The sequence below is a fragment of the Aethalodelphis obliquidens genome, unplaced genomic scaffold, assembly GCF_003676395.1.
Source record: "Aethalodelphis obliquidens isolate GAN/ISIS:26980383/991018 unplaced genomic scaffold, ASM367639v1 scaffold18, whole genome shotgun sequence".
Classification (NCBI taxonomy): Eukaryota; Metazoa; Chordata; class Mammalia; order Artiodactyla; family Delphinidae; genus Aethalodelphis; species Aethalodelphis obliquidens.
The window spans coordinates 25,114,209-25,138,844 of NW_020837962.1; the positions used below are offsets into that span (position 1 = coordinate 25,114,209).

Genomic DNA, 24,636 nt, shown 5'->3' on the forward strand with positions numbered 1-24,636 from the left:
AACCCCTCATGAGAGGAGTCTATCTTGACTCACACTGGGAGCAGAAGTGGTAACATAGCTGCAGTGTAGAGGCCGCCCCAAGTCTTACGGGACAATTTAATCACAACATCCCGCACAGGGTGTTCCAGACCTAAATCTTTAGGGCCAGTGGTTCAAATGAAGAGCCCCTTTGATTATTTTAACACAGTCTTCAAAACTTCAGAATTGCTTCAAGGCGGAAAAAGTCTCCAACCAATAGAACATAATGTTACAGATAGCATGTTCAGAAAAGGGCATTTTGAATGTATATTCCTTGGGGTTAATTCACTTGCTTTAAAGAAGAGTGACATACACTAATTTACTTTTTTAAAACAATTTTACTTTTTATTCATAAAACAGGCTCATTTACACTACATACTAGTTTCATCCCCTAGGCGTGCACAACTATTTGAACTATTTTAGCAGTTTAAACAAAACAAATGAGAGGATAAGGCTAACGGGAGAAGGGAGCTCTCCTGGTGATGCCTGCAGTGTTTGGCTTTCTACCTTGACTGAAGAAAGTTTCTTCTGGGGATCTGTCAAATCCATACCTTTAGTTGCCTGGTCAGGTGCTTGGGGACCAAATGTATGGTTTCACTGATTTTTGTTTAATTAACAAGATTTTTGATAAGTAACTGTAACAGCAATCATCAGATAATATCATGCTGCATAATACAACTTATGTGATTAAATCCAACCCCGGTGCTGAGCAGTTCTCGACAATTAAAGGCAATAATTTCATCCACTCAAGTTTCCTCTGTTAAGCTACATGTTGACATGTATTTGTTCCTTGTCTTGTTGAGTAAACACAGAAACCAAATTAGAGGGAGTTCTGCAGATTTCTGAGAATTTAATTACATCATAAATTGTAACACCAATGATATACATGGTTAGACTTCTGCCCTGAGTGATTTTCTGAATTAACTTCATTTTACAATGCCTAATTTATTTTGTACCAAGGAAGACTTTAAACTGTTTAACAGAAATCAGCTTAACTTTGATTTCTTACTTGTTGCAACGCGTTTCAATTCATTTGTGTTTCAATAACAAAGTTTGAACTCTCTTGTCTTGACAAACCAAGCATGGAAATTTCCTCATAAAAGAAGAAATTAAAAGGATTTCCATACTCAAGCCATAGCACAGTACACTGAAAAGAGAGGTTCTGGCTCTTAGGAAAGCCAAAGGAAGGCCACTCACCAGAATTCCGTGGAGATATTACAGTGGGTCCTGCCAAGAAGGAATTCAAGGAAACTGGGAACGGCGACACTGTGATCCCAGGCCACTCTCTTGGGTACAGAGGTTTCCTTCCCTTACGTGCTCTGCTCTCTCTGAGCTCTTTCTGAAATCAAAAGCCACTGATAGGCACAACAATTCATGCTAAAGTCCAAACATGACACTGAGAGCAAACAAATTAACTGTGATCCCACTGTTGTCCCCAAGATATACCCTGAGATACTCATTCAGAAAGAAGCTATAGTCTCCAAAAATCAAAATACAGAGAGTGTTCGTGACTCTTCCTTTTTATAAAATGAAATACATTTTTCCTATTTTTTTTCATTTAAAATAAGTGAGCACAAAAGCTGCAGCATTTACTCCTCTCTCCCCAAACGTTTGCTCCTTTGCATTTAGCAATTTACATGCATATCTGGATGACAGTTAACCTCCAGAGGCAAAGAAAAGAAAAATGTGTAAGAAAAGTCACTCTGACTGTTCTCAGACATTTGCGAACATTAAAAAAAAAAAACAAAAAAAAAAACCCCACCACCAATCTATTAAAAAGTCATTTGAAAGCACTTGGAGGTGACGTAGAAGCCATGACATCGAGAAAGTTAGGGAGTTCAAAGTTATAACATTAATCAAATTGGACCCATAGCATCAGACTTGGATTCCAAGCATTAGACTTACGGGAACTTGACTATACATTTAATTTGCTTTATGAAGTAAGTGGTTGAAGAACTTATTCTTTTTAACTAAGAATACTGACAGGGTCTCAGATTTTCAGATGCTGGAAATTATTAAGATTATTAAGAATATCAAAACACACCCACTTCTGGCAGTAGAGAACCAACTCTTCATTTCCCACCTAGTAAGCAACAAAAAAACCCTGGCAGCCCATTTTCCACTCCGTACTTCCAAATATCCAAAGAATCAAAGAACCACTCAAGTACCAAGAGATCCAGGGGTGTTTCAGACATGTGGAAGGAAAATGCTTAAAGGTAAAATTCCTCAAACACATGCCTTATTGCGGAAGCAGAGAGCTGTTCCCTCTGTTAATCCTGATAAAAATCCCACGTACATGATGGCTGCGAGAAAGACCCTATCTATCTACAGCCAAGGGTGCTATTTTCCCTCTAGATCACAGTCATTGTTATTTCCACAAATATACCAAACTCTAAAACAAGTCTTTTCTTGAAGGACGATCACTAAGCGTGTAAGTATTGGCTTTAACCACCAGGCCTAGGTTAACTAATGAAATAAAAACTCGATAAAAACTTTCTCTGGTGCCTCCAGTTCAAATATCTCCTAGTTCTGGGGTAGGCAGCAGCTATTGGAATGGCTCTTTTTAATTCCAGACTCTTCCAGGGAGCTCATTGTTTCTTGGCCTATTCCCTGGGTTATTATTTGTGCCCTCTCTGCTTAAACTGTTCCAATAATTGTTTAAGAAGATTCAGTGACACACTGTGGTCCTGTCTTTAGTGAAGAGCACACCGAGAATACGCATCGCTCTGAGAGAGGGGCCCAGGATGGGCCATGTTCTACCACCTTCTCAGGAGGTTTCCACCCTGTGTAGTCTGCCCCTACTGGAGGAGCAGAATCTGCTCCACTGTGGTTGGTATTCTGTTGGGCTCCCTTTCCTATAGAATCCTATGACTGGAATCACCTGGGGCAGGAAAAAAGCTAAGTGGGAAGAGGAAGGGGTATCAGTGGGCGGGGCCATGTTCCTGGTGGGGGTGGTGAGGCTGGGACCATAGGAAGGGAACAGGCTACCAGAAGAGTCTGCAACATCAAAGGGCTAGCACTTGTATCCACAGCCAGGTATGGCAAGCAAGACTTAGCTTCATGACACAAAATGATGCCATGAAATATGGTTGCCTCTTAATGAGCCTTGCCCTGCAATCTAAGAGGGGAAAGGAGAGTGGGGAAGGACACAATGAGCTGGGAGAAACCACTAATTAATCTTAAGCATGAACTTACACTGTGTCTACTTCCATATTCTTTTATATTGTTGGGCTTTTTCTGGGTTATTTTTTGCTAACTCCTACACTTTGGGGAATATACTTGATTTTCCTTGTTACTAGGGAGGTACTACTTCAAAGGACCACCCAATGTTGAGCAGGAAAAAAGATGCATTTGATGGGTGGCCTCTGCATATGGTTTCTTCCTTATTTTAGAATGAAACTGGGTTAAGAAAATCTACTGTAGGTGTCCATCCAAAATAAGTCATTGCTATGATTCACTATGTGACATTTCAGCAAGCCCACTGGAGACAACAGTGGGTGATACTGCAGATGGAAGGCTCCTGGTTTGAAATTTAAACTGCCTGTGAAGCCTTCCAAGTGGAAAACCGCAAACTCTGGCCACTGAGTTCCACTTGGGTTCTTGTCCGTCCTGAACTTAAACCAGAATCTTAGAGGTGGCGGCAAGGGCAGGGACATGCCTGAGCTACAAGCAAGAACAAGCTTCTCCCACATCTTCCCCTAATGTTGGGCTGAATTATATGTAAATGTCCTGCAACTCTTAGGATAAAGTCACAGCTCCCTGGGCTCTGTGGCCGCCCTGCTTAAGAACCTGGGAACAAAGTGACTCATACACTGAACCCAGGTGCTTTACAGGTTGGAGGGGGCATGACGGGTGCCTGTCCACACGTGGGCCCCTGCCGATGCGCTGGAGGCCACAATTGCCAGGCTGGAGGGAATCAACACTAGGGAGTCTCCAATTAGCCCGGTGGTTCTCGAACCTGGGCAGGTTTCAGAATCCCCCAGAGTTTCTCATTCTGTAGGTCTGGGTGGGACCCAGGCTCTGCATTTCTTCCACAGATTCAGATCATGGTGCTGGTGCCACAGGCAGACAGTGTGAACTGCTAGCCTGTTCCTCCAGTGCTGGCTGCCCTCCTCAGGCTGAAGGGCAGGAGAACTGACCAGCAGCATTGTGGCCCATCGTGTGGTCTGTACATGGATGTGACAAGGAAGCACAAGATTGTTTTCTTCATGCGGTTCCTTCATGGACACTGTCACTGCCAACAAAGCGAGTGGCTATTTATCGTTAAAGTAAATTTCTGAAGACAGTTATAAAGTGTGAATGAGAAAGTAGCAATGCTGTCAGAACAAGCACGTAGGCTCCTGGAGGCCGCTGCTTTGAAAGCTGACCCCAACGCAGGTATGTATTTTGTATTTGAAACAATCATTTGAATTCCTTTAAAATCACGGCATCGAGACACACTGCTCGTTTGTCACAGGCTTGGCCACTACATCCTCAACTACGAGTTTGCAATCTTCTTCCGTAAGTTAGTGGCCTCTTTCGTACTTCTTTCTTTTCTTGCTTGGGCTGCCCTGAGTCGTAGCTAATCTTTCAGTGTTTGTGGCTGAGCCAGTTTGCCGTGCCTGCCCTGGCTTATTTTTCGTAAGATGTCTGGAGGAGAGATTTTCCAAAGCATGCAACTCTTCATTAGACGCAGTTTCTGCCAAATCTCGTTTCAAAAGTAACCCCGGATCTGACAGCTCTGAAGTTGGCAAAACCTTGACAGCTTTGCTTTTTTTCCACTATTATTTCCCTTGGGACTAATCGATCACTTCCAAGAGAAGCTCTCTTGCGGTGGTCGGCGTCTTCTACAGAGCCGCGGTTCCTGCGTTTCTGTTGTGCTCTGGCCCCTCGTGGACTTTGTTTTGGACCCGGGAATGCTGACTCACAGCTACAGACAGGGCTCCCGCGAAGAAGCCCCGTCTCTAACCGCGTCCCAGGATGAGGTTTCTGCTGGCTGCTGGTGCCTTCTGGCGGGGGCTGATGAACTTTCTCCAGCTTTGGAACAGGAAGCCCCCGGTGGCTCTCAGCTGCCTTTATGTAAGCCTTCGCCTGTCCCTTGGACGGGGGACCGGATGGGGCCTGGCTGTCCCCCCTCTTCCGTGCTACCTCCGCAATCACTGAGTCACTGGATGTTCCCACACTGTTCCTGCTGCTCCGTGATTTGCTCACGATGCTCCTTTTTGTTTCAGTTCTGTTCACACTAAAACAAAGAAAGATTTTTTTGTTTTGTAAAGCTGTAATGGCCAGGTTTCCTCCAGGTCCCCCTTGTCACACTTCTTACACTTGAAGCAGGACGCATGTGCTACTCTCCCTTCTCCTCACCCCTTGGCCAATCTAGGAAAATCCCCAAGTGTATATTTACATGCAGACCAGATCAAGCAAGAGCCATCACATTTTCCAGTACACAAGGACACACTTTATTTATCGATCACTGGGTTATCAATGGAGTTATGATGGAGTTCATATTTTAACTAAGGCTGAGAGGCATTCATTTCAGATGTTAAAGATCAATATTGCCTACATTTAATACATTGATTTTTTTCCCAGAAGTAAATGCTCAAATACATCCAAAGCACAGGCTCTGTGTGTGTGTGTGTGTGTGTGTGTGTGTGTGTGTATAAGAACATGCTTGTACATACACAAACTCCCTTTCTACAACACACATACAACTGATAATGTAAACTGCACTCTAAGTAAGTGTGCAATTCACTTGGAGGAGCAGGATAGAAGCTGCCCAGGGAGAATTCAGAGACTGGAGCCTTGTGAATGGCAAGGAGTTTCTTAAACCACCAAACCCGAAATATTGAGACTAAAATATTTCTTTAGCCTAAGCTTTAGTCTGGGAACCAATACGTATGTCTGTGTTCTTACTGTTGCTTTGAGGGGCCCGAGGATTATCACAGTGACACGAGGGTCAGAACAGGCACCTTAGGAAAGGAGTGTATTTTTTCAGATCTGTCTGGGGCTGCTCGGAAAGTTGTACGAAATACCCTCAACAGGTGCTTTTCATCTTCAAGGCGCTTGTCATTAATTACTCTCTGCAACACACCTATGAAGCAAGGCCTTGCTCCCCACTGTCCAGAAAGTGAGAGAAAAAGAGTTTGGAAGGAGGAAAAGCCAGTCTGTGATTTAGAGTAGGGTCAGCGCCAGAGGGGCTTCTGTGATTAGGGTCCGAGCACTCCTGCTGAATTCTAGACCTCGTGTTATGTGCCAACCCATACAGACAGTCCAGAGGGAGGAAAAGGAAACTCATGGGACCTACAGGTCTTGCAGAGCGTTTCTCCTGAGCTCTGTGCCAGGAAGAAGCGGCCTCTCCATGCATGCAGCACGATCCTCCGACGCTCCTTGGAGAGCTCTTCCCGGCTATTCCAAAAGATAACAAAAGTTCAACCAGAAATCTATTAGCTGAACAGGAGGGAAAACAGTTCCACTCCAAATGCCCCGGTGAGCAGATTTCATTTGGTGAGGACTGGATGTAACTACGTCATGTTAAGCTTTTCTAATGTTTTTTAGTTTAGAAATTTTGGGTAAATTGTCACTTCCCTTGGCTTCCCAGCACATGTTTCATACATGAACGTGCACCACAAACGTGCAAGATGGTGATTCCAAGACATCTGGGAACTCTCGTCCACTATCTGATATCTCTGTGGCCCTGTGACGACGCCCCAGGGTCAGTAGCCAGGCAGCCGTGTGACTGTGGGCCTGACCTTCCGGAGAGACCTGGTGGCACAGTGGTCTGTACCCTGATTAGCCTCAGAATTCTTACATTTTCTCTATTGACAAAAATGCAAAATATGGCTTTTGCAATACTCAAGACAGTGTCAAGAGTTAAGCCTTTCAATACGGGTACTTTGAAAACTGGAGTTTGTAATCTTGGTTACTAAAAAACTGGGAGGTTTTTTTTTTTTCCTTAAACTGACAGCACTAACATGGTTTTAGATAATTCTTAGGTAATCTATCTATCTATCCTTATATATTCCCATGGAAGCTTCATAAGGAAGCAATTATAAAACGTAAAAACCTCCCAACCATCACCAACATTGACCCATTTCTTACTTTTGGAAAGTTGTTTCCTTTTTGTTAGCATGTAGATCATTCAGAAAAGGTGTTAACTTCTTTTATTTTCTGGTACGTTTCTAAGTACCCTTCTCCAGCCAATTCCACAGTAAAATGTTGCTGCTACAAGGAATGGTGTTGGTAAGGTACCAGTAGGTCCTAGCTTTAGACCTACACTGGAATTAAGAATGACAGCCCCAGAGAGCCTGGTAGGCGGCAGCCAGCAGTGTGATGCCCGGGTGTCCCACAGAGTGATGCCATGAGCTTCGTACAATCACTGCCCTGAGCCACTAAGTACCAGCCTTTAGCTCTCACTAACTCTGCCTATGGTTCAGACCTGGACCAATGTCACTCAGAGTCATGTCCAGTTATGACCCAAGTCAGTTTGAAGAGTCAGTGAATAGAATACAATAGGTTTTATTGGATTATACTGCATTTTGATGCTTGTCCCTTTTCTTTTCCCTAAGACTTACTAGATGACTAAAAAGGACTAGTTTAAAAGTTAAATGACAGAGAAAGAGATTGAGATTTATGTGTGAAACACTTCTAAACATGCCCTATAAGTACAGTAGATCTCCCCCTTACAACCACACCCTGTAAGTGCTGTATTTTCAGAGCTGAACAATTAACATAAGGAGCATGAGTCAGGCTTTGAACAACTCTGTGGGAACCAGAAAGCCTTTTGCTATTAGGAATGATGTAAATTCCCCAAGGCTGGAAGAAGTCCACAATGGAGGCAGACAGGGTCATAAATAACAACAATGGATACTGCACAGACCACATAACATATGATGCTGTGATAGTGACACTCTTTGCATCTCATATTCGATTCAACCGCTGCCTTTATTTATTTATTTATATATTTTTTAAGCTTAGAGAGCACTCTGCATTTCCTATGGGAACTTCAAAAACATCTCTAAAAAACAAAGGACAATCGACTCTCCTCCCGAAGTCCTCTGACAACAAACAATGGGGGAAATGTCCTTGGAAGAAAACAACAACAGAAAGAGTGACAGTGTGACAGAAGGAAATGTCCAGCTCAAAACGTACAAAACCTGTGACTTCGTGTTTAAAAAAAAAAGAAAGAAAGAAGGAAAGAAAAGAAAAAGAACAAAGAAAAAGGTGAGGCAGAGTCTCCCGCTTCCAAATTAAAACCACATTTGGCAATTTGTTGAAGGAGGCATATTTACATTTGTATGAAGACTGGGTGGGCAGGGGAGAAAGGAGATTAGACTCCTTCAGCCCCTGAACTGTCAGATCTCATTAGAAATCTCTCACTCTTACATTTTAGGGTTAATTCACTCCCCTTTGTCACTAAATCGCAGCCTCCGGTGCCCCCCAAACAAGTATTCCAGAGGAAGCAGCTACCACCTCGGAGCAGGACTTCCCAAGGGACTTGTCCTGATTACTAATGGCTTCTCACATCTGGCATCAAAATGCAACCGTGGCTTATACAGAAGCAAAAGTCTTAAGGCTGAGGTGGCAAGTGCCTCCAGGGCTTACCCGGATGACACTGCTGCTTTTCCGATTCTGTGTGACTAACGACCCTGACATCTTCTGCAAAGAGTACAGACAAACCCAACATATTCAAGAAGGCTATGGGCAGGCCATCCAAAGTCCAGAGTGAGCACTGCACGGGGACTCAGGATTTAAGAAACGGGTTAACCAAGAGGATTGCTATGGGTCAGCATCAATCATCAATGATTCTTCACAACCTGGACTCTAGCTCTGAGTCTAGCTAAGGAAGAAAATGCTGCAACTATCTTTCCCTGGTCACCTCTCCCCCCATTTATTTATTTACCTTTGGTAATACTTTTGGTTTTGGTTTTAAAAATGGCCACCTGTAGGGACTTCCCTGGTGGCACAGTGGTTAAGAATCCACCTGCCAATGTAGGGGACACGGGTTTGATCCCTGACCCGGGAAGATCCCACATGCCGTGAAGCAACTAAGCCCGGGCACCACAACTACTGAGCCTGAGCTCTAGAGCCCGTGAGCCACAAATACTGAAGCCCACGCGCCTAGAGCCCATGCTCCACAAGAGAAGCCACTGCAATGAGAAGTCCGCGCACCACAACGAAGCGTAGCCTCCGCTCGCCGCAACTAGAGAAAGCCTGCATGCAGCAACGAAGACCCAACACAGCAAAAAATAAATAAATGAAATAAATAAATTAAAAATAAAATAAAATAAAAACGTCCACCTGTAAAGGTGTGTCTATATACATACAGTTCCAGGGAGCAACCAAACCGAAGTGGAGCAAGGCCACCGGCCCCAGAAGTCTAATTAGGGAGATACCCTCCTCAGCAGCTTGAGCAGCCCAGGCAGGCACCCAGAGCAAGGGGTCAGGCCCGCCTCCATTCCTGGGGATGCTCTGGAAACCAGTGGATGCACCGCATGTCAAGGACAGCCAAAGCCCATGCGCCCCAGCACAGGTCCAATGGGGAGGCAGAGCAGGTGAGTGTCTAAGGGTGATGGGGGTGGGTATTACCCCCAATGCTGTCTGGTCTGACCTGGGAAACATATTTTAAATTCCTGGACAGAAAGGACTACAAAGAGAATACCCACCAGAATGAGCTGGGTTGAAATGTAGTTAGAAATACTAGTGGATGTTCAAGTTACAAAGCAAGTTGCAACTGTGGATAAACCAAGGATTCATTCACTCCACAGTGACTTACTGAGTACTACTTCTGAACAGAACACTGTTGGATTAATGAGGGATGGGGAGTGAAGGTGGCCTAAAAAAGACATTAAAAATACCCGCTCTTAAGTTTCTATCCTCCTCAAGGAGTCCATAAAACATACCCAGGCCTCCCAAAGGCTAGTGGGAAGATTAGCTGTTATCAGAGGCACAGAGGGATTTTCAAAAATATTGATTCTTGGGACCCATCCCTGGAAGTTCTGAGTCACAAGATCTGGGGTGGGGCTAGGAGATCTATATTTAGGCTCCCAGGTGATTCAAGGACTACTGATGTGCATGAAACAAAGCTCAAGAGAGCAGAGCAGCAGGTACACAGATGTAAACTGGCACGCCAAGGCAGCATCGGGCAGAGAGCGGCCCAGGTATGCAGCATCAAAATCACCTGGGGAGGGCTTCCCTGGTGGCGCAGTGGTTGAGAGTCCGCCTGCCGATGCAGGGGACACAGGTTCGTGCCCCGGTCCGGGAAGATCCCACATGCCGCGGAGCGGCTGCACCCATGTGCCACGGCCGCTGAGCCTGCGCGTCCGGAGGCTGTGCTCCGCAATGGGAGAGGCCACGTCAGTGAGAGGCCCGCGTACCGCAAAAAAAAAAAAAAAGAAAAAAAAAATCACCTGCGGAGCTTGTTCAAAAATGTCCAGGATTCTACCCCAGAATCTACTGCATTTGGGTTTCGGGGCTGAGAGGGTGGTGGGATCAGGGCACGCACATTTTAGCAAGTTCCCAAGTGATTCTGATACCCGGCAGAGTTAAACTTCTGTTCTTAGGGGCACGGAATTGAAAACCAAGCAGAGTCATCGAATCAGGCACCACTGAACTCTGCACCAAGCATTGTCTGAGGTCCTTGCAGACACGGACATGGACCCTCAGAAAATGTTCTTCCTCTCATGGAGTCTCCATCCCAGTGGGGAAGACAACAAACAAAAAACCATACAATGTCAGGTGGTGATGATGTTATGAGGAGAAATGAACCTCTAAAGGGTTGCTGGGGTGCAGTTTTACATACAGTGGTCAGGGAAGGCTATGGGAGGTAACAAGGTAAGCTCTACCCACAGACCTGAGTGGAGGATGGGCTGCACAAGCACCTGAAAAGAGCATTTCAAACCTGGGGAGGGGTCAGGGAGCAGGTAAGAGGTGCGTGCATGTGTGTGTGTGTGTGTGTGTGTGTGTGTGTTGATGATGGTAAGGCCATTGGAAGGTTCCAAGAAGAAAAGTGACTTGGTATTTTAAATGGATCACCTTGGGTATAACAGAGGGACAAGGGTGGAAGCAGGGAGACCAGTGATGAGGATACTGCAATGGTCCATTCAAGGATGGTGGGTCTTGGAGGAGGCAGGTGGTAGTGAGAAGTAGTTTGACTGGAAATACAATTTGAAGGGAGACCCAACAGAATAAGCTGATGGCTTGGATATAGAGAGTGAGCGGAAGAAAAAAGTCGAGGATAACTCCATGATCCGTGCTTTAAACAACTGGATGAAGGAAATCACCCTTTACCAATACAGGAAGTACTGGGGGGGGGGGCGGCCTTGGGGAAGTTAAACCGAGAAATGCATTTTAGGTATGTAAGCTTTAAGAGCTGTCCTGGATGAAGAATGGAGATGCTGAGCAGGTGGCTAAGCTACAGCTTCTAGGAAGAGTTCTGTCTGCAGACACAAAGCTGGGAAGTCCACAGAGACGGTATTTAAAGGCATCTGTCTGGACGAGATCCAGTGGGAGTGCGTTTGGATGAGAAAAAAGAAGTTGAGAAGATGAGGATTCAGGAAGGAAGACTAAAAGGGAATCGTTAGTGAGGAAAGAGAAGAGTCAACATAACATGGTGTCCCTGGAGGCAAGAGGAGAAATGGCTTCGTTAAAAGTGACAACCGTGTCAAAAGCTGCTGAGCCTTCAGGAGTGAAAACTGACCAGTGGAAGGTGACTTGACGAAAGCTATTTTTGGTGAAGCGCTGGGACCCAAGCATACCTGGAATGTGTCCAAGAGTGAAGTGGAGGCAGAGTGGAGCCCAGCACTCTCCAGTGGAGATATGACCTGTGCTGTACAGGTGACTTTAAATCTTCCAGGGACCCATGAAAAAGTAATAGGGAACTGGTGACATTAGACTTCAATAATGCATTATTCAACTCCAAATGTTACCTTTACAACGCGTGATCCATATACAATTATTGAGAGAGTTTATATTTTCGTACTGCCTTTGAAGTCTGGGGTGGATTCTACACTTCTAGTATATCATTTCTGACCGGCCACACTTCAAATGCTTAATAGCCAGATGTGGCCAGTGGCCACAGTACTGGCCAGCATGGGTGCGGACAATGCTTTTGGAGAGTTCTGCAGTAAAGGGGGAGCAGAGAAACTGGGTGGTAGCTGGACTGGGCACGGTGGGTAATGGAGGGTGAGTCTGGGATGACTCTGCAACAGGCATATTTGGTGGGATGTGATCAGCCACCATGTGTCAACCTGCAACTGAGTTCCAGGCACTGTTTCAGAAGCTTTGCATGTATTCACCAATGACACCCTCAAAACAACTTGGGGAGGCAGGGAGTTTTCTTATTACCGTGCCGCATTCGTGGACAAGCAGCACGAATGCAATCCCACTGCTCATCGGACAGCATGGCTTCTTGGGAACATGTTGCTGCCAGTCCCCTGGCACCTGGCTGCAGGCCCCCAGGATATCAGTATCAGTCCAGGGTGGATAGATCCTGGGGGCCATGATGTCAGCTGACCCTGTGTGGGCACCAGTGTCACAGCTCAGGCCAGCTACTGCCTGCCGCAGCCTGGTGCACTGGCCCCCCTTACAGCCCTGGGTGGAAGGTATGGCAGAAGTTATCCCGCCAAACTCTTGTTTCCAGGATTGTAGAACATTCTGCCAGATATGAAGGCAGTAACGGGAGAAGGGGAAAAAAAAAGATCCTCAGTGCTGTTAAGATTTTTCTCACAGAAGCACTTAATGCAGTAACATGGTATTCAGTCTTTATCTTTTGAGAGTTGGATCTATTTTCTCATGGTTATATACATGAGTTTCTTCTGATTCTGTTTTGTTTACTCCAAACGAAAACAGCTAATAACCCAACCAGGATATTTTAAAAGTAATCCATAGAATATTAGAATACATAGCTGTTAAATCACATTCATAATGTGACTGTATCTGAATTCCTTGTGATCACATCTGCTCAGAACGACACACCCAGAACTGATCACATCAGGTTAGCGCTCCTGGGATGCAAGGTGGAGCACAGAGGTGAGGGGACAGAGGCCAAGGAATAGCACCACTTGGTGGCTTGTCCCAGAGCCAGTTCCTTAAGCCCCTCATAGTTGGTTCATGATTGTTTGGGGAAGTTAAATGCAGCAAGAGGTATGAAACACACTTTGGAAACTGGAAAGCATTGAGCACGTTTTCTTGACATTGTTGTGAAAGAAAATCTGACACCTGCGCAGACCACATGGGTTTATAAGAAGGCGAAGGATGCTTTGCATCTGTAGGAAACTTACATGATTAAATTCTTTCCCCACATCTCACTGGGGCCTCACTGAGTATTTGGCAGACAGGTAGTGTCCCTATTTGACAGAACGAGACCCAGGAGATTAAGTGTCTAAGGCCACACATTTAGCTGGGGGCAGGATTGAGTCGAGAAGGCCTGGCCCTGGTGCAGCACTCTCCCCACTGTGCCCAGGGGGTCAATTTGCCATCTTGGTTAGAGATGGAGATGGAGGAAGAGTACAGAACACTGAGCCCAAAGTCCGTGGGTCCAGCTTCCCTAGGTCATTATCTCACTGTGGCATCTAGACAAGCCCCTTATCTTCTCTGAACATCAGTTTCCTCATCTATTTTTAAAAATGGGGGGGGAGGTGATAATAGCTATATAGTGGGCCCTCACCCATCTCCTGGAAACAATACACAGATTTTCTTTTAGGGAGTCATGTCCCCACTGTCCATCCAAAGTCCATGCCTTTCAGGAGGACTCATCTCCAAGCCTGACTCCAGAAGTGGGCCTGTGACCCAGGCCAGGCGAATCGGAGTTCAGAATTCATGAGCCTCATAGAGATGCATGGGCTACAGTGGCCCAGGAAGGGGCCTGCTCTCTTTTCCCATGAACCTGCAGCCACCAGGACCAACCACCACATGGAGGCTGACCATGAAGCCAAACAGTGGAAGGCAATGCCAACAGATGGTGAGAAACAGTCCTGATGGAAGTCTCTGTCCTCTGATCTCTGGGCTTTTGAGGCACATGAGCCAAAAACCTCCCTTTTCTTCCTAAGCCATTTAAAGCTGGCCTTCCTGTCCCTTGAAAACTAAAAGGTTCAAGACTGATACCATCTCTTCTCAGGTTTGTTGCACTTAACAAGTTATTGTATGTGACAACACTCGGCAAAACTAAAAGCCTTTTGCAAACTATAAAAGCAGCACAAAGATAATATATTATCAGTTTATTTGGGGGAGGGGCAAATACTAATATTAAAGTAAAAAACGGAACTACTTTCAGTTCTTCATGACCTTGTAATAATAAGGCAGAAAGAAAAGTTTTCCTCCTAGTTCAGTGTGATGCCTGATGACTTCCAGGAGTGTCAGCATGGTGAAATGTGACCTGACACAAAAGGAGCTGCTCACAGAAAAGCAGCCCAAGTAGAGCCTGAAATACGACAGTGACCACAGTCTTAGACGGTGACGCAACCTGGTCATGCAGAAACCACACGTCTTAAAATGAAGAGGTCTCTCTTTCCCAAATTTGACTTCTAAGATTTTCTTAAATTATTTGATATTTAATAAGTGAAGGAAGTGAAAAGGACAAAACAGATGGGACAGAGTAGTCACGAACAATTAAAAGAAAGTATAGAAACATACATGTGTGCATTGGCTCAAAGGAACCAAAGCAAAAAGAGGTACAAGAAAAGGAAAGTGGTATCTCAAGAATCCCACCGTGGCCTGAAGGCGTTTTCTCTGCAGGTGATAACGATGGAGGACATCTGTACTGAGATGCCGCAGACAAAGCACTCGGTATAGGGACCAGTCCTCATGAGACACCCACCAGGCAGACATGACCTCCCCTATCACAGAGATGAGGAAAGTGACACCCAAGAGGCCATGCCATCTGCCCAATTCCCAAGGGACAAGCTTTGCGCTTCACTAGGGTCCTCTGGCCCACAGGCCCTCCATCTCTCTGCCCTCCCATGAAAGGACAAGTCTCTAAGGGGAAGAGGAGCACAGCCTTGCTGATGATGCTGCCACTTGGGTTAGCAGCAGATACCCTAAGATACCCTAGTGTTTTTTTTTTTTTTTTTTTTTTTTTGCGGTACGCGGGCCTCTCACTGTTGTGGCCTCTCCCGTTGCGGAGCACAGGCTCCGGACGTGCAGGCTCAGCGGCCATGGCCCACGGGCCCAGCCGCTCCGCGGCATGTGGGATCTTCCCGGACCGGGACACTAACCCGTGTCCCTTGCATCGGCAGGCGGACTCTCAACCACTGCGCCACCAGGGAAGCCCCCCTAGTGTGTTTTTTAAAAATAATTTTTTTTAAGTTTTCATTCCTTCTGAATTGATGACTGTGAAACTATCTTGTGCAGATCTAGGGAAGTACCAATAAAATAGTTGAAAAGAATGTTAACCTGAAAATGAAATCAGTGAAAAAAAAAAAATCAAGGAAGTGATCTTGCAGGAAGTACACATTTCATAGGGATTTTCCAGTGTACACTTACCTAACCCTCGAGAACCTAAAAATAAATCCTAAACAGCCTTGGGCCCCACAGTTGAGTCTCTGGTGCCACACAACTGTGAGAAAACTTGGGTGCTTGAAAGAATTTGTAGGTTTGGGACCAGTGCTTCTTAAGAAGGGAGAGCACTCACTGACCACTCTGAGAATTGAAGAGAGCTATTTCACTCTGGCCAGAAAAACATAAAAATACATACCACTCTTTAAAAAAATTTCAGATAATTCATGAATCATAGGTTAATAATGCCCAGTTTAAAAGCTGAAGGGAAATAGCTGTGAAAAATAGAGAGAAACTTAATGGCAATTACCCCAGGCAGAACTACCCCAACCCTTGGAGGTCTCCTTATTCAAAAATACCTTCCCTCAGAGGCCTGTGGTTGAAAAACGCCAACACCCACAGGAAGGTTGCCAGCCCATCGTTCGTGGTGGTGATCTTTTCCCTGACATCTCCCATGGCCGAGCTTGTGGGTCTGGACAGGATGGGAGAGGAGAGAGGTGGGTAAATGTGCAGGGCAGCCAGGCAGGTGGCAGGACTGGCCAGGGAGGGCCCAGTGTGGCCCTGGTTGCCGGTGGGAAGAGGCGTGAGAGTCAGAGCAAAGACACCACAGATGACTGTCTGATTTCACAATTCTGCTCAGAACTGGCCCTCTGCCCAGGGATGCAGAAGGAACAGCTCTTCCCATCTCCCTCAGACACAGACAGGGAGACCCCCTTTCCAAGTCTCCAATCTCATGATAGTGACAGACTTCTGTGGACTCGTCTGGGAATCTCGCCCCATTTATGGCATTGCTTCCTTGGGAAAATGAGCACCGAATTCTAAATCATCTGTGTACTAGTGAACTTTCCCAACATAATCCCCTTGCACGTCGACTCCGTCTGTGCTATCGCCGTGGGTGTTCTCATGGCCGTGTGGCTTTTAGGAAGTTGGCCTGAGAGATCTGCTGGTTCCCAGCTCCTCTGTACCTCAGAGCAGTGACTGGGTCCTTCCTCCAAAGCAATGTCTCACTGGGAGTATACCGGCAGCTACTGGAAATGAAAGGCATTTTAACCGGTGGTCTCTACTCTACCTCCTCCTCCCCTGGATGGTGGTTAACAGAGCTCCCGCAGGAGGTCTTGAGTTTACGCTCTTGTTGTACCCCTTTGTCCGTCACTGACTTGCTGCCAAAATGGGGCTTTGTCACTTAACTCTTTGGTACTTCAGTTTTCATAGTTGCAAAATGAAGCTGGGTTGGCAAATGGAGATGAAAAATGAGAGGGCTGAGCTTCTTGAGAAAATCACATGTGCAAGTATTTTTCTCATTTCTGGCACAGGGGGTAAGGTGTTTAGCTATCTGCTACTCTGGTTTAATGGCATTTAAATTAACTCCTCTTTGGGGAAGAATGGGAATGATGGTGATAATAACAATTAATATTGCATTGGCCCTTTAGAGTTTACATTTTTGTATTGATCATCTCACTTGATCCTTGGGAAGGCTTGCATGGCAGGCATCACTTTTACTTCTGCTTAGTAAGTCTGGGGATGGATGCTCCAAGAAGCCAAATGACTTGTCCAAGGTCATCAAGTGAGTGAGGGGAGAGAAAGTGGTCAAAGTCAAGTCTTGTAATTTCACTTGATTCCTTTTTCACTTGTTCTATTCCCTGCCATGTTTTGCTTAATTCAATCGATTATCTAAGTAGTCATCAAAGGGAGATTATAGGCTTCTCACAGGAAAGGCACATTATGGGGAAAAGGCACAAAGGATTAGAGGCCCCAGATACATCCTATTCTAACTTACCCTATCTAACTATTCTAACCGAGATACGCCCTACCCTAACTTATCTATTCTACCTGTTCTAACTCAGCAAAGGGCAGGTTCCTTTGGAAGGCTGGAGATGGGGGCCAGGAGACATCTTGTTCACAAGTACTGCTGGCTAATCGTTTGGGAGAATTTTATTATTAGGAAGGGAGAATAAAACCTCAGTTTACTGTAACATACAAGCAAAGGATAGTTGATCTTAAAAGAAAATGATTGCCCCTGAGAAAAAATTTTCTTATGATCTCTGTCATTGTCTAGAAAAACTATTCTAGACAGGCCAGACCAACCAAGAGCATCTTCATCGCCCGAGGCTCCTGCCCTGAAGCATTTTCGTTAGCATCATCCACCTGCCAGTCCACACAAGGGAAGGGCAGGCAGGTGATGGATGCCTCTATAGTTCCCATCCTTATCCAGCCCAACTACAGGCCTGGCTGAGGACACAGACACCTACCACACAGCAAAAACGTCACATAATTGAAAAGTAAATGATAAACTCACTGAAAGTTATTTTCCTTACTACGTAAGAAGTTTTTATATAGTAAGGAGTTTGTGAAATACAAAAATACCAATAAAAAAACTGACATAAACAGACAATTCACAAATGAGTGGGTCCTAGTTAAAATAAATACAGACCAAACTTAGTTATCAAGTATGAACTACACAGGAGTACAGACTAGATCATTAACAGAGGTTATCTTTGGGTTGGGAGTCGTGGGTAAATTTTAGTTTCTAAAATCTTTTCTACAATGAACATGTACAATTTTGGTAAGCAGTTATTAAGTAAAAAACTAAGTTCAGAACACTGTGGGAAATGCAAAATATGGAAATGACCTCTTCCCACTCAAGGAAATTTGCCTAGTGCTACAGGAATCTCTTGTTAATGGCTTCCATGTAATTTATCACTAGCATTGTTTAGGAAATACAATAAGATAAGAAGAATGGATTCTTAAAGTCTACGATACAGTAAGAAAAACCTAGAAAAATCATCCACTACTTATTTAATTTTTTTGGTACAAAAAAAAGAGTTCCTCTCTTGAATGATCTGTTTTAAACTTACACAGAAGTTTCCTCAAGGAAGCTAAATAATTCTGTCATCAGGGTACAGAAGTTAGTGCACAGTCAAATTGTTGTTTATTTCTTCTAGTCTAAAAACTTAAGGACTGAAATGTTTCCTTATAATTTCTATTTATCTTTCCTAAGATTAAACTATAACTCTCCCCTGAAATTTTTTTTTTTCAATCACAATTTTTAAAGCTGTGAGTAAAATGCTCTTTTGTGCAAAATCATTTTGTGGTTTTTATTTAGCTACATTTTCATCTGCTTTCTCTGATAGAAATTCAGTGTGAGAAAGTATTTTTGAGATAATCTGATACCCTCCCCCTTGACTGAGAGGAGGGCTAATAAGGCCCACAGAGGTTCAGTTACGCACAGCTGAGAAATATGACAGCCGAGCTAAAAATAACCGAGGCTAGGGCAGTTTATTGCTTCTTTAGACTCATTTGCATTTCAGTTTTATACTCATAAACTAGAAGGAGGATTCTCTAACATTAAACAGTAGCTTGACTTAAGAGAAGTGTTCAGTTTAGTGCTGAAATATTGTCTCTTGTCAGGGCGTGCCAGCAATCCTTCCACTCTAGGCGAGGGCCTGGCGCTTTCTGAAGAATCTTAACAGCTGTTTTCACAGCTTGGCCACAAATCAAATGAAGGTGAGGCAGAGCTTCTGAATATCTTAACGTACACATCCACTTTTCTGCAGCTCTAGTGCTAAATGCCATTTTTAATTTCCCAAACAATCACAGACTTTTACAGCTTAGGTTTAAAAGAAAGTAACTTAGAATTTTGGACTTCCCTTCCCGAACTGTAGAGAGCAGCTGAATGAACCATTAAAGTGCAGAACGGGTACGTCTTTAAGAAAAAAGGAGGCTCTATTAGAATTACAACTTTTAGGTCACCTGGGTCACCTTCAGTACCCTTGATCTGCCAAACTGTAAGCTCCTTGAGGGCAAGAGCACTGTTTTTCTTTTTCTTTGTTTCCCCAGTGCCTACCAGAGCTCCCGGCACACAGCCAGTACTCAGGAAACTATGTTAAAATGTGATGGTGAGAGCAGATGGGAAGGTCTCCAGAGACTAGGAGCCGCTGTAACCAGTGTTCTATGAGACAGCAGCTTTGTGCTGACTCTGAAATGTCCCAGATATATACAGAGTTCTGCGATTATTTACACAATAAAGTTATTACTTTGGAAAGTAAAGCTATGACTTCGGTTATGTTCGTTATTTCTTTAATAAAGGAATGATAAAATGATAAACAATTTTAAATTTCCCAAAGCCCCCCTGGGCTTTACATCTAAAGAAGAAAGCAGTCTTTACATGGGGACCTGGGTTTGTAAACACGAAAGAAAACATTTGCTGGAATGGGATACACTGAGCACCATACAAATTTACTTTCTGCTCTTAGTATTTCTAGGGAAAAGAAGGTGAAGGGAAAAACAAAGCTATGAAACTAAAGGTAAAATCTTGCAAAAAGGTTTCCCAGCTCCATTTCTAGCAATAGGTCCCAAACTTAGGCTATAAGGGCTTCAAGATTTCTTATGAGAAACTGTAGTAAGAAAAATACAATGACTCATCTCGTAATAATGCCCTTTCTTCCCAAAGTACACATCATGATTCCCACATCCCTGGCACGTGGGCACTCAGGGCAGAGCTATTGCAACAACACGGAGCACCTCCCCACATGGAGTCCCTCGTGCACTGGGGTATGCGTGTAACAGACCTCCGTGCACGAGGGACTCCATGCGGGGAGTCCCTCGTGCACGGGCGTGTGCGTGTGACAGACCTCCGTGGTGCTGGGGGGCAGCACTGACTGCACTCGTTCTGCCCCCAAAGGAGGGGGATTACTCCCTCTGGGCCGCCTGATCAGGAACAGTGGTTCTTTTGTGCTGCCACCTTTAGGAACCCGGGAGCTGAGCGCATCTGGCTTCCCTGTGTCCAGGAGGAGCAGCTCTGAAGAGGCACTCGCAGATTTCCTACCTGACTATTATTTAGACACTGAGGATCGAGGAAAGGAAAGGAAAGGAAAGGGGAAAAGGCAGGAGAAAAGGCATCTCTACTCAAGGCAACAGCACGAGTTAAAGGCTCCCTGGCTGCTGCCCAGGTACTGACTCACCGCCATTACTTCCGTGGCTGGGGAAGAGGGAGTTCAGTAAACAGTTATAGGAAAAATAATTGACATTTATACCAAAGAAGTACCTCTGATACAGCTGCTCAGGAAGCCCATTCCCCAGGCCTCGCTCAGTCAGACATTCCTGGAGAGTAACTACCAAGAGAAAATGAGACGGATCCGGCCTTGTGGTGAGTATCAGTGTAAACTGATAAAAGAATTCGAAGCTTTAAGAAATGTAAGGAAGTTCAAGGGATACTCAGAGGAGAGCCAGACCTCACTGGCTTTGAGCATCTGAGAGAGAGTAAGAATAACGGGAGTAACTTTGCCTTCTCTCTGGCAGAAGGCAATTCTGGGAGGGAAGGATTGTTTATTGATCCTTAAGTAGCTGAGACTGGAGGGATCTGCAGACATCAAATATCAATGAGGACAGAGTCCAAGGCACTTGTAATGGAAGGACTGTGGCCTTGGCTGGACGGGCCATTTGTGGGAGAGAGGGCCCTCTGCTTGACCTGGGTATGTTATCGGTTCTGGGGGAAGGAGCTTGAGGAAGCGGTGGACAGGCCTGTGAGGAGGGGCGCTGTACAGGCAGGCTGGCCATGCAGAGGGGTGCACGGAGCCTGTGCCTGGGATGGAGCCATCTGGCAGTGCCAGGCGTTAGCTGACTTGTATACGTGTGGCTGGGAAAGCGTGTATGTGAAGGATGGTCAGAGGTGGGGAAAAAGGAAGCTCAAGAGACAGAGACTGACTACATCTAAAGAGAAGCACTCCAAACAGTGAAAGATCCTCATGATGTAAATGGCACTTTTCTCATAAGCTAACATGGTTAAGTCTGACACTGTTATCCCTGGATATCAGAACATTTTGAATATGAGAACACGGAACTGGCTCACGCAAAAGGCTCAGACCAGTCAACTTTTCAGAATGACAATTCTTAACATTTAGGATGTCCTCCAGATTATAAGATTTATATGACAGCAGCTATAGGAAACTTACATCTGTATAAATACCAGTGCCCCTAAGGAGGATAATATTTCATTTGTATGGAGATATTTTAACTCACCCTTAATAATTTAAAATATTACATATTAATATAACATACCATACAAGATCTAATTTCTTCTGTATTCCATGTGAAAACAGTAGTACTTTGTGGTACAATTAATTGTTGTTTTCTCAAACCACAAATCAATTTCTTCATTGGTCTGAGAATCAGTTAAGCTATATTACATTATAGCTGTTTGCCAACAGCATTACGACTTTAGTATTTATTAATTTACTAAGATAACTCAACATCCTACAAATACTTCACAAATAAACTTTCAATACTTTTCACCAGGTTTGCCCCATTTATTTCACTTAATGTGTATACTTAGCATTTAATTGATAGATGAAATACAGGTCCCACTGGCTTTTCTGAAGGGCTCATCTGCTACAGATGAAGGTATCTAAATTTAAATCTGCATTCTCTGCTCTTTACTTTTGCTGGGTCTCTGTTCACCCTTTTAGTCTCTAAAACACTTTTCCTATGTATTTATTTAAGATAAGATAAGAAGCTGGTTTTAGACCATGTGGGCCAAATTTCAAATGGATTAAAAAATAATAAACTTAAGGGATAATCTAATATCCCTATAAATTATTTTAGAAGCATAATAATCATGTCATACTTCATGCCCACGTTTAACGTCTACTAGATTTTTTTCCCTCTTTGTTAAAGTTTCAAGTCACAAGTCCAAGTCCAAAAATATGAAAAAAAAAAATGGTACAGAGGTAAGTTCTGATAGATTGAGCTGTGACTGCAGCAAGATACACACACGCACACACACACACGCATGCACACACACACCAAGGAGACTCTCAAACGTATATGCTAAGCTTAAAAGACAAAGCTGTAAACTATAACATTAGGAGTGAATTTTCAGTATCCATTTGTCTGCATAGAGAACTCCAGTGAAACAGAAATAGGACTGATGGAGCTCAAAACTTAGCACGAGAAAAGAGAGAGAAAACAAACCCTATCAGCTAAGAAATAACACACTGGGGAAAAGTACTGGTTCTCATGAAAATGTCAGTGATTCACCATGGAATAAAATTCAAAAGCCACTGACCCCAATGAAAGCTTCTAGTGGAAACGTGGATTTTGCTTCATTTCATTTAAAGAATGCTTTATATTTCATTTAAATACTATCATAAGCATTTTCACAGTTTTTGTGATATGTTTTCTCATTTTTGTATTGCTATGGAAGAGATACTACTGATCATGCTAAATTTTCAAGGCGTCTTCAAGAAAAGAAGCAGCACATCGATTAATCAATATTATCATGCAAAACAGGTAAGACTTTTTGGTCCCTTAAAACATGCACTGAGGGCTCAAGAGCTGAATGAGAATAGACGACAATCTCTTTTCTATTTTTCATAATAACTCATCATTTAAGCAGATTTATTTGCTTACAGAATTTTTTTCATACGTACCAACTCTTCACTCTGACTTGCCAAAAGATCGTGACTGAATGCAAGCTGACTTACGCAGACCACAAATCTGTCGGGAAATACCCGGAGTTCTGTACAAAATGAAGGAAATCACATTACTAAAGGTATCAAAAGACTAAACACAGAAATGCTTGGTCCCAGACTTCTGAGTTACAGCAATAAGCGTGTATGTATCAGACACGTGTCTTCTCCCCTCCCCTCATTTCAGTGTTTGTCATCAATACTGCGGGACAAGCACAAAGCTCTAGGGATGGCCAAGGAGGCTGCAGATTGGTCCACCTGAGCCCCTGGGCCATCATATCACATGAAACCCCCAGGCAGGGCCTTTACAGCTTTCCTTCTGTGTCAGTTTGCTGTTTTCTGTTCAGAACTCACATTTAGGAAATAGGGTCAACATTAACTAATGAGTGTTCTGACGTACACGGGAAGATGACGAAAATCTGAAAACGTGACTCGACAATGTTCTTACTAGTTTACTTATCCTCTCCTCGGTCACCTGGTCTTGGAGAGGTTCTCCTACAACTGATCTGAACCAGGCTATGAAAACAGCAGTGTCACTGATCAGGAATTAATGATCAAACTTAAGGAAATGGTTAAATGTGCAATAGTAGAGTTGATACAACAATACCACAGTTGCAGTGATCCATTATTACAACTTCTTAAAGCAAAACCACTGACTTCTGGGTGGGGAAGACTGAATGAATCACAGAACCAGACTTCTCAACACTCAACGAAAGGACTATAAAGTGGTAAATGCTACTACCTGTGTGCCTCCTTCTCCATCTGTCTATCCGTCTCTCCATTCATTCATGCAGCCTCCACCTATCTTTGGAGGGATGCTTAGCTGATGTTAACAGTGTACATTCTGGGGGGTGGGGGTGGGAGGGTCTTCTCTCCCCTGCTTTTACTTGGTTGTATTGCCTGAATATTTTTTATAATACGTATCATATTTATAACAGAAATAAAGCCATCTTTTTCTAAAAGAGAAAATCTTCCTCTTAGATGTGACCAATTTTTATTATGAGTCATGAAAGTGAAGCCTTTTACATACATTGCACATTTCCAACAACGGATGGCAACGGAGAGCACTGAGGTAGTGATGCAAGCCAAGCGTGAAGGTGTCAGGTACACAGACACAAAACTTCTGTACAGTTAACGCCTCACACCACTCGGGGAGGTTAAATGATACCAAAAGGCCTAGCAAGCTGATGTTCCGGGATCTGCTCTGTGCTCACCGGGACCTCTGTTGTCTCCTTGTGGGGGTCACTCTTCTCTATTCCAATTCATTCTACTCAGGGCAAGTGGGGTAGCAGTTCCAACAAGAGCTCCGCTTACCCTGCTCAGAACCCCACCCTGGCTCCTCACCATGCGACCTGCAAACATTCAGTCTCCGCGACTGGGGCCTAACCTGCTATTCTGATCTGACTCCCTCTGGTCCTTCTCATGCAGAAACCCCCATTTCAGGGGGTCCAGTGTGTTTAAACTTTGACCCACATGGGTGCTATATCTGGCTAGGTGGCTAGGGTGGACATTGAAAAGGCAGAAAAACAAAGTTAACATAGCAGTTAGTATTTATTCACTAATTCTTCCAATATCTTATTGAGATAAAAGGTAAACAGTCTACTTCCTGCTTTATGGAAGGGGAAACTGAGACTCAGAATTCATTATTTGCACCCCTGCCCCCCAATATCACAATCTTGAAACA

At 44.3% G+C, this 24,636-nt stretch overlaps 1 protein-coding gene across 1 annotated transcript in view; it reads right to left on the reverse strand.

Annotated features, from left to right (window-relative positions):
* Window positions 1–336: 336 nt before the first annotated feature.
* The window catches only part of SLX4IP (SLX4 interacting protein), a 185,565-nt gene continuing 161,265 nt past the window's right edge, over window positions 337–24,636 (reverse strand). Inside the window, 4 exon segments of the mRNA XM_027118184.1 lie at window positions 337–4,772; window positions 4,774–5,239; window positions 6,302–6,402; window positions 22,914–23,002. Coding sequence (XP_026973985.1) covers window positions 4,524–4,772; window positions 4,774–5,239; window positions 6,302–6,402; window positions 22,914–23,002 — 905 coding nt within the window. The 3' untranslated portion in view covers window positions 337–4,523.